At 48.0% G+C, this 10,057-nt stretch overlaps 1 protein-coding gene across 1 annotated transcript; it reads left to right on the forward strand.

Annotated features, from left to right (window-relative positions):
* Positions 1-7,494: 7,494 nt before the first annotated feature.
* On the forward strand, positions 7,495-9,849 carry h1m (linker histone H1M). The gene is made up of 5 exons (XM_029695195.1): positions 7,495-7,784; positions 7,878-8,143; positions 8,392-8,506; positions 9,193-9,236; positions 9,398-9,849. The coding sequence occupies exons 1-5, from the start codon at positions 7,691-7,693 to the stop codon at positions 9,773-9,775; spliced, it is 897 nt and encodes a 298-aa protein (XP_029551055.1). The 5' UTR covers positions 7,495-7,690; the 3' UTR covers positions 9,776-9,849.
* The last annotated feature ends 208 nt before the right edge of the window (positions 9,850-10,057 follow it).

A 10,057-nucleotide genomic window follows, 5' to 3' on the forward strand; every position in this document is an offset into this window, starting at 1 on the left:
ACACGGGTGGGGAGAGGAGCATGGGTTTCTACACGGGTGGGGAGAGGAGCATGGGTTTCTACACGGGTGGGGAGAGGAGCATGGGTTTCTACACGGGTGGAGAGAGGAGCATGGGTTTCTACACGGGTGAAGAGAGGAGCATGGGTTTCTACACGGGTGGAGAGAGGAGCATGGGTTTCTACACGGGTGGAGAGAGGAGCATGGGTTTCTACACGGGTGGAGAGAGGAGCATGGGTTTCTACACGGGTGGAGAGAGGAGCATGGGTTTCTACACGGGTGGAGAGAGGAGCATGGGTTTCTACACGGGTGGGAGAGAGGAGCATGGGTTTCTACACGGGTGGGGAGAGGAGCATGGGTTTCTACACGGGTGGGGAGAGGAGCATGGGTTTCTACACGGGTGGAGAGAGGAGCATGGGTTTCTACACGGGTGGAGAGAGGAGCATGGGTTTCTACACGGGTGGGGAGAGGAGCATGGGTTTCTACACGGGTGGGGAGAGGAGCATGGGTTTCTACACGGGTGGAGAGAGGAGCATGGGTTTCTACACGGGTGGAGAGAGGAGCATGGGTTTCTACACGGGTGGGGAGAGGAGCATGGGTTTCTACACGGGTGGGGAGAGGAGCATGGGTTTCTACACGGGTGGGGAGAGGAGCATGGGTTTCTACACGGGTGGGGAGAGGAGCATGGGTTTCTACACGGGTGGAGAGAGGAGCATGGGTTTCTACACGGGTGGAGAGAGGAGCATGGGTTTCTACACGGGTGGAGAGAGGAGCATGGGTTTCTACACGGGTGGGGAGAGGAGCATGGGTTTCTACACGGGTGGGGAGAGGAGCATGGGTTTCTACACGGGTGGGGAGAGGAGCATGGGTTTCTACACGGGTGGGGAGAGGAGCATGGGTTTATACACGGGTGGGGAGAGGAGCATGGGTTTCTACACGGGTGGGGAGAGGAGCATGGGTTTCTACACGGGTGGAGAGAGGAGCATGGGTTTCTACACGGGTGGGGAGAGGAGCATGGGTTTCTACACGGGTGGGGAGAGGAGCATGGGTTTCTACACGGGTGGGGAGAGGAGCATGGGTTTCTACACGGGTGGAGAGAGGAGCATGGGTTTCTACACGGGTGGAGAGAGGAGCATGGGTTTCTACACGGGTGGAGAGAGGAGCATGGGTTTCTACACGGGTGGGGAGAGGAGCATGGGTTTCTACACGGGTGGAGAGAGGAGCATGGGTTTCTACACGGGTGGAGAGAGGAGCATGGGTTTCTACACGGGTGGGGAGAGGAGCATGGGTTTCTACACGGGTGGGGAGAGGAGCATGGGTTTCTACACGGGTGGGGAGAGGAGCATGGGTTTCTACACGGGTGGAGAGAGGAGCATGGGTTTCTACACGGGTGAAGAGAGGAGCATGGGTTTCTACACGGGTGGAGAGAGGAGCATGGGTTTCTACACGGGTGGAGAGAGGAGCATGGGTTTCTACACGGGTGGAGAGAGGAGCATGGGTTTCTACACGGGTGGAGAGAGGAGCATGGGTTTCTACACGGGTGGAGAGAGGAGCATGGGTTTCTACACGGGTGGGGAGAGGAGCATGGGTTTCTACACGGGTGGGGAGAGGAGCATGGGTTTCTACACGGGTGGAGAGAGGAGCATGGGTTTCTACACGGGTGGAGAGAGGAGCATGGGTTTCTACACGGGTGGGGAGAGGAGCATGGGTTTCTACACGGGTGGGGAGAGGAGCATGGGTTTCTACACGGGTGGAGAGAGGAGCATGGGTTTCTACACGGGTGGAGAGAGGAGCATGGGTTTCTACACGGGTGGGGAGAGGAGCATGGGTTTCTACACGGGTGGGGAGAGGAGCATGGGTTTCTACACGGGTGGGGAGAGGAGCATGGGTTTCTACACGGGTGGGGAGAGGAGCATGGGTTTCTACACGGGTGGAGAGAGGAGCATGGGTTTCTACACGGGTGGAGAGAGGAGCATGGGTTTCTACACGGGTGGAGAGAGGAGCATGGGTTTCTACACGGGTGGAGAGAGGAGCATGGGTTTCTACACGGGTGGGGAGAGGAGCATGGGTTTCTACACGGGTGGGGAGAGGAGCATGGGTTTCTACACGGGTGGGGAGAGGAGCATGGGTTTATACACGGGTGGAGAGAGGAGCATGGGTTTCTACACGGGTGGGGAGAGGAGCATGGGTTTCTACACGGGTGGAGAGAGGAGCATGGGTTTCTACACGGGTGGAGAGAGGAGCATGGGTTTCTACACGGGTGGGGAGAGGAGCATGGGTTTCTACACGGGTGGAGAGAGGAGCATGGGTTTCTACACGGGTGGAGAGAGGAGCATGGGTTTCTACACGGGTGGAGAGAGGAGCATGGGGTTCTACACGGGTGGAGAGAGGAGCATGGGTTTATACACGGGTGGGGAGAGGAGCATGGGTTTCTACACGGGTGGAGAGAGGAGCATGGGTTTCTACACGGGTGAAGAGAGGAGCATGGGTTTCTACACGGGTGAAGAGAGGAGCATGGGTTTCTACACGGGTGGAGAGAGGAGCATGGGTTTCTACACGGGTGGAGAGAGGAGCATGGGTTTCTACACGGGTGGAGAGAGGAGCATGGGTTTCTACATGGGTGGGGAGAGGAGCATGGGTTTCTACACGGGTGGGGAGAGGAGCATGGGTTTCTACACGGGTGGAGAGAGGAGCATGGGTTTCTACACGGGTGGGGAGAGGAGCATGGGTTTATACACAAGTGCGTGGGGGGAGGGGGTATTGTGTTCATGTGTACATTGCATGTGTGTTACTTTGCCAAATTTGCCCCAGTGCATTAGTAACAGCAGAACAGAAGTGAAAGTAACATGTAATAATGTCACTTCACACTTCTCCTCCTGACTCAAACCATCCTGTAGACCAGGGGTTCCAAACTCATTCCATGGAGGGTCTAGTGTCTGGGGATTTTTGTTTTTGCCTTTAAATTAAGACCTAAACAACCAGGTGAGGGGACCTTACTAATTAGTGACCTTAATTCATCCATTATGTGAAGGGAGAAGCGAAAACCTGCAGACACCCGGCCCTCCATGGAATGAGTTTGACACCTGTGACTTACAGCTCTTTTCTCATGCTACCCAGATGCTCTGACTGACACATTATTTTCTGCTTTAAGTTAATACAGTTGACATTGAGTGTGGTCATTCTGAGGATGCCGAAATCACATCTCAGGTCGGGAAGATAGGGACAGAAGACATTTTGTTATGAACAGAACGGACTCACCTGAGGGCAAAAACGTGGACGGCACAGAGGGGACACACACACACACCTCTTCACCACTCCTCTCTGTAGCTCAGATCTCCAGTGCCCTGCCCTCTTTCTCTTTATGGCCATGTCTGAAGTCCCCCTACTACGTCTTTATGAGTAGACCCTGTATCTGTCTGCAGTTGTGTCAAAAAGACATGCTCTTGCTGCCCTCTTACAGATTACAGGTGATTTACACGCACATACATGCACACACACACCTCTTTCAAATTTAAAAAATATATATTTATAACACTAATACCTGTCATGTTGTTTCCTGTATAATACTGATGTTAATGGGAGAGGTGTGGTCTTTACTCCTAAATTTCACTTAATATAACTTCCAAACTAAGAGAAACAATGAGACATAAAATATACTGAGGAAAAAATGCTATTTTATGGACAACGGTGGAAGGTTCTTAAAATAACCTTTGTGTTAGGGGCCTCCTAAAAGAGCCATTTCACTCCACGGCATGCTGCCATGGGACTTCACCTGCTAGCGATGTGAAGTAGGTGGTCAGCTTCTCCCTTACCTGGAGTGCCTATCTATGGGCATTGTTGACACCTGCCCTGGTGACATCAGGTAGGTGACCATTTGGCGTGCCCATCTCCAGCCGGAGCGGCTCCTGGGATTCCCTCCGCAGGTGGTTGTGGAGAGCACGCAGGCATCAACATTTGAAGGGCTGAGACCAAGAACTCTCTGGAACATTCTCCACCGGGCTGCCAGAATCCCAAAGACACATTCAACAACTAACCTTGCCCTGGACAGTAATTTGTTGAACATCCTTACAGGCCTTGGCAATGGCAGCTGGCATCCAGGATAGGGCCTCATGAGATGGGCCTCAAAGGGAAGGCCTCGTCACCGACGAAGACGTGGAGAACAGGTCCCAGGTCTTCAGCCCCAGGGAGTGATGCAGGTTGTGGAATCTCCAGGGTGCCATCCTGAAGTGACTGGCCGAAGGCAGAGTCCCAGAGGGTCCCGCCATCACTTCCCTTGCCGTAAGCACCAACATCAACGACACGGAAACAGTAGTTGGCATTTACAACAGCCAAGAGTACAACTGAATATGAACCCTTGTAGTTGTAGAATTGCAAACCCGAGCACGGTGGAGCCTGGATTACTACATGTTTCCCGTCAATGGAGCCAAGACAGTTGGGGAAATCCCACCTCTACAGGAACTCAGCAGTGATGTACCTCCAGTCTTCCTCCTTGGGGACAGGCATGGAACCCAAAAGAGTTCTACCTGGAACCAAAAAGGGTTATCCTACAGGAACAGCCGAAGAACCCTTTTGGAACCCTTTTTTCTGAGTGTATATGATTCCAATAAGAATATAATGAATGACTGTAACTGTCTTGAAACACAAGTGGTCCTGGAGAAGACTAGCCTACCTTCATCAGGGCAGAAGGCACCGCAACATTCTTTTCATTTGGTAACATTTAATCATTAAAAAAAAGGATTTTAAACAAACTTTGGGAAAAGTAATAGGCCTAATGAACATTCTGTAAAAGTACATCTGATATCACATAGGGGCTATTAACTAGAGAGCCCTTAGCTAGCTCGGTTGCCATAAAATACAGTGCATTCGGAAAGTATTCAGACCCTTTGACTTTTTCCACATTTTGTTACATTACAGCCTTATTCTACAATTGAGTAAATCTTTTTTTCCCCTCATCAATCTACACACAATACCCCATAATACCAGCAAAAACAGATTTTTAGAAATGTTTGCGCATGAATAAAATAAACCTTATTTACATAAGTATTTTGAGTCTTGCTATGAGACTCGAAATTGAGCTCAGGAGCATCCTGTTTCCATTGATCATCCTTGAGATGTTTCTACAACTTTATTGGATGCACCTGTGGTAAATTCAATTGATTGGACATGATTTGGAAAGGCACACGCCTGTCTATATAAGGCCCCACAGTTGACAGTACATGTCAGAGCAAAAACCAAGCCATAATGTCGAAAGGAATTATCCGTAGAGCTCCGGGACAGGATTGTGTAAAGGCACAGATCTGGGGATGGGTAAAAAAACAAACATTTCTGCAGCATTGAAGGTCCAAGAACACAGTGGCCTCCATCATTCTTAAATGGAAGAAGTTTGGAACCACCAAGACTCTTCCTAGAGCTGGCCACTTGGCCAAACTGAGCAATCAGGTGAGAATGGACTTGGGTAGGGAGGTGACCAAGAACCCGATGGTCGCTCTGACAGAGCTCTAGAGTTCATCTGTGGAAATGGGAGAACCTTCCAGAAGGACAACCATCTCTGCAGCACTCCACCAATCAGGCCTTTATGGTAGAGTGGCCAGACGGAAGCCACTCCTCAGTAAAAGGCACATGATAGCCCGCTTGGAGTTTGCCAAAAGGCATCTAAAGGACTCTCAGACCATGAGAAACAAGATTCTCTGAACCAAGATTGAACTCTTTGGCCTGAATGCCAAGCGTCACGTCTGGAGGAAATATGGCATCATCCCTAAGGTGATGCATGGTGGTGACAGCATCATGCTGTGAGGATGTTTTTCAGCGGCAAGGTCTGGGAGACTAGTCAGAATTGAGGGAAAGATGAACGGGGCAAAGTATAGAGATCCTTGATGAAAACCTGCTCCAGAACGCTCAGGACCTCAGACTGGGGCGACGGTTCACCTTTCAATAGGAAAACGACCCTAAACACACAGCCAAGACAAAGCAGGAGTGGCTTCGGGACAAGTCTCTGAATGTCCTTGAGTGGCCCAGCCAGAGCCCGGACTTGAACCCAATCAAACATCTCTGGAGAGACCTGAAAATAGCTGACCAGCGACGCTCCCATCCAACCTGACAGAGCTTCAGAGGATCTGCAGAAAAGAATGGGAGAAACTCCCAATATACAGGTGTGCCAAGCTTGTAGCGTCATACCCAAGAAAACTCGAGGCTGTAATCGCTGCCAAAGGTGCTTCAACAAAGTAAAGGGTTATTTATTTTGTATAAATTTGCCAAAAATTCGAAACCTGTTTTTGTCTTTAATACATTTTAGAATAAGGCTGTAATGTAACAAAATGTGCAAAAAGTGAAGGGGTCTGAATACTTCCTGAATGCACTGTATATCTAATATCAATCAATTACGGTATCAATGGCTTTAAAAGTCATTTTAATTTTCCTTACCGGAGACAAATTGCCAGGCGTTCAATTGGGCTGATGGACTCCCGGTAGTTGGTATCCATCCGGGCGATCCTGTCTCCAACCATCTGGAGCGGGTGATCAAACTGGCTTCGGTCCAGACAAAAGTAGCTTTGGAATTCCTCTCCAAACAGTCAAAGCTCTTGAATGAGATGGTGGAACTCCCCTGCCTGCTTTTGGGACTTCAACCATCCCTGGACCCACACAGACCAGTGCATTCGGCGGGGCTGGTCCCAGTCCAACAGCACAATCAAGATCACCTTGCACAACATTGGTCTCATAGTAGAGAGTAGGCTCTTTCAACAATCTTGACTATTTATTATTGTCATTTCCTCCAACTATGCATTTTTAAGGTAAATTATATTATAGGCTGTCACAAATGTGTAGATATCATCGAATAAATAATATGTTTTTTACTTTGAAAATAATTTTTATAAAAAATTCAAAGAAATTCTGGAGTCACACTTTTTTTAAATGATGTAATCCCACAATATTTTTACTAGATATGTGTGAAGTTCAACATTCCCAGTTTGCTACTTTCTGTCAAGTCTAGGCATACAATTTGATGCATACATCGATAAATCCAACATATGGACCACACAGAATGCATTGCAACTGCCGCTGCAAGGCAAACGCAGCGTTCGATTGGAAATGAATGTACTTCTGGTGTAACCAAAACGCAATGACTCAGTTCCTGTGATCTAGGGGTAGCACCTTCATCACACCTACCGCGTTATTATGCAAAATGGTACGCAACATCGTCTGGAAACGTGTGCAACAAAAGTTCAACATTCACCTTCTGCTACCATTTCCTTCAAGCCATCTAAGCATACAGTTTGATACATAGTTTGATAAATCCAACATATGCACCACACAGAACACACTGCAACTGCCTCTGCAACACAATGCTGTAAGGCAAACGCAGTATTCCATTGGAAATGAATGTACTTCTGGTGTACCAAAATGCAACAACACTGTCGGCGTGATTGAAGCCAGAGCATTAAATGTAAGCAGCTGATCAGCGCTATAAAGGAAAGGATGCAAAGAAGGAACAGAGGCGAGGAAATGAATCGACTTCAGACTAGTGGGATGTGTCCTGAGTGGTAGCCTACCTAATAACTGTGAGCACCTGTTTGATGAACCGCGTGGTTTGCGGCGGAGGTTGTTTGGAGTGCATAAAATTGGAATCCAATACGGTTTTAAAGGCGAGAAAATAGGCGTTCTGTTTTTAAGTTAATTTAAGATTTATCGTTAGAAAATGGCACCTAAAAAAACGGTAGCTTCCGAAGAAGGAATCGCATCTTCTGACTCAGCCAATAAAGATGAGAAAGTGTCGGGAAAAGCTAAATCCGGTTTGTAACGCATGTGTTGTTTAGGCCAGTAAGGGTATCCAAATATTACTGATATTTCGTTAGTTTACGGTTATAAATTGTTCATTTTGTTAGAGTCCAGCAAAGCATCCGATGTGGCACGGAAAACCCCCCTTCATCCACCAACGATGATGATGGTCAAAGAAGCGCTTAAGGAATTGGACTCTCGAAAGGGGGTTTCCTCGCAGGCCATTCGTAGCTACATAACAGAGAAATATCCATCTTTGGACCAGGTGAGGTTGAAGTACATGATGCGCAAGGCCCTGAACAAAGGAATCGAGAGCGGGGTATTCGTGAGGCCACCTAACTCCACTGCAAGCGGTGCACAGGGGAGGTTTCGGGTAAGTGACCCTTACCTATCTTTTTTTGGTTAGGATAACTAACTAGGACTACAGATGTCAACCAATTAAATACTTTCCTGTGTGTGGTAGCGTACCTGCCAAATGTGCCTATTGGATTTGGTACCAACTTTTGAATGCACACTTGAGGATCGGTGTTTATTATACAAGTTAACGTTACATCAAAACATTGCGTTGAACAGGGGTTTGCTGTTTATAAAATGTAGTCCGTCTTCACCCTCCCTTTCCAGCTTGTAGGCAGGGGTAATGTGAAGGAGCCCAAGCCTAAAGCCACTGAGAACACTAATCCCAATGTGGCGAAGGCTTCCAAGGCTGGAGCCAAGAAGACCAAGGAGAAGGAAGCAGGTAAACTGAATCTATAGCGCTCATCACTCCTTAGGGTTACGTCTAAACCCATCTGCCCAATTGGTTGGGATAATTGTTGCTTATTGAACAACACATTGCAATGGAGGGCATTGAACAATGTAGGGCTGGGAATAGCCAGGGACCTTGTGATGCGTTATCACGATACTTAGGGGCTGATGTTCCAAACCCAGATAACAAGCACACCTTTGGCAGACGTATGAAATTGCATGGGGAATGTGTAGTTTGGAGCACGTTTGCACATTGGGACGATGTCGGTGAGACATCAGAATAGAATGTTTGTCTGACTGATGTATAAACAATGTAGAGTTAAGAATTTAGGCATTCTAAATGAATCTGCAGGACTTTGGGCAGATGTATTGGTGCTATCTGGGAGCATATTGTTCACTGTCTGCTGTAGAGCATGAGAAATTAGTTTTAATCAGTCATGGAAATAAATGTGCTGAAAACATTGGTTCACTAATTTAAAAGATGGTGCACAAGCTATAGGATGAACAATGCGCTACCTAGAGAAATACGTTTTTTACAAGTTGCTACTTCGAGTCAAGGTATTGGTATAATATCACTAACTTTTCTTTGTCAGAACAATGCTCATTCATGACTTGTATTAGTATCTCACTTCTCCTTTTTCTGGTGTCATAATTGCATGTCGCTCCATTTACATCTAGTTTCTGAGAAAAGAACTACAGCCAAAAAGCAGAAGACTTCAGAGGCAAGTTTTTTTTCTTCTGACTATTGGTATAGTTCAAGTGGGTAAGCAGTTTATGTACCTAGGTCATAATGGGTACTGTTCCGTTTGGGCTTTATCATGGCAAAATGTTAGCTCATCAATGGGTGATTGTATGGCAAATCTAAGTCATTTTCATGTTTAAGGATGCAAAACCCAAGAAGGCTCCAGGTGGCTCCAAGGTGGCCCCTACAAAGAAGCCCAAGGCGAAGAGGCCTGCAGTGGAAGGAGGTGCTGAGGTGGCTGCTGAGGACCAGCCCAAAGCACTGAAGACCACCAAAGCAGCCAAGAAGGGCGAGGGGGCAGCCAAGAAGGGCGAGGGGGCAGCCAAGAAGGGCGAGGGGGCAGCCAAGAAGGGCGAGGGGGCAGCCAAGAAGGGCGAGGGGGCAGCCAAGAAGGGCGAGGGGGCAGCCAAGAAGGGCGAGGGGGCAGCCAAGAAGGGCGAGGGGGCAGCCAAGAAGGGCGAGGGGGCTCCTGCCGCTAGAACCACAGGGAAACGAGGCAAGAAGGGAGCAGCTGAGTGACTGTTCTCCTTTCATCCAAATGTGTGTTTTAAAGATTCACTTTCTATATTTTTGAATAAAGCTTATTTTTTGAAGTTGTTGTGGTATCCTTTAGTCTAGACCTGCATACTAAACTCAGCAAAAAAGAAACATCCTCTCACTGTCAACAGGCTTTATTTTCAGGAAACTTAACATGTGTATGAACATAAGATTCAACAACTCTGTTGCAACTCTGTGGACAGATGTTGGAGGTTCACTGGTAAGTTTCTAAAGTTAGATTTGTAGCCAGTTAAAAGGTCAAAT

The sequence above is a fragment of the Salmo trutta genome, chromosome 16 (genome assembly GCF_901001165.1).
Source record: "Salmo trutta chromosome 16, fSalTru1.1, whole genome shotgun sequence".
Classification (NCBI taxonomy): Eukaryota; Metazoa; Chordata; class Actinopteri; order Salmoniformes; family Salmonidae; genus Salmo; species Salmo trutta.

Coding starts and splice junctions, on each gene's coding strand:
- h1m (XM_029695195.1), top strand. CDS start 7,691: ATGGCACCTAAAAAAACGGTAGCTTCCGAAGAAGGAATCGCATCTTCT. Junction 8,144..8,391: donor GTGCACAGGGGAGGTTTCGG/GTAAGTGACCCT, acceptor CTCCCTTTCCAG/CTTGTAGGCAGGGGTAATGT. Junction 8,507..9,192: donor GACCAAGGAGAAGGAAGCAG/GTAAACTGAATC, acceptor ATTTACATCTAG/TTTCTGAGAAAAGAACTACA.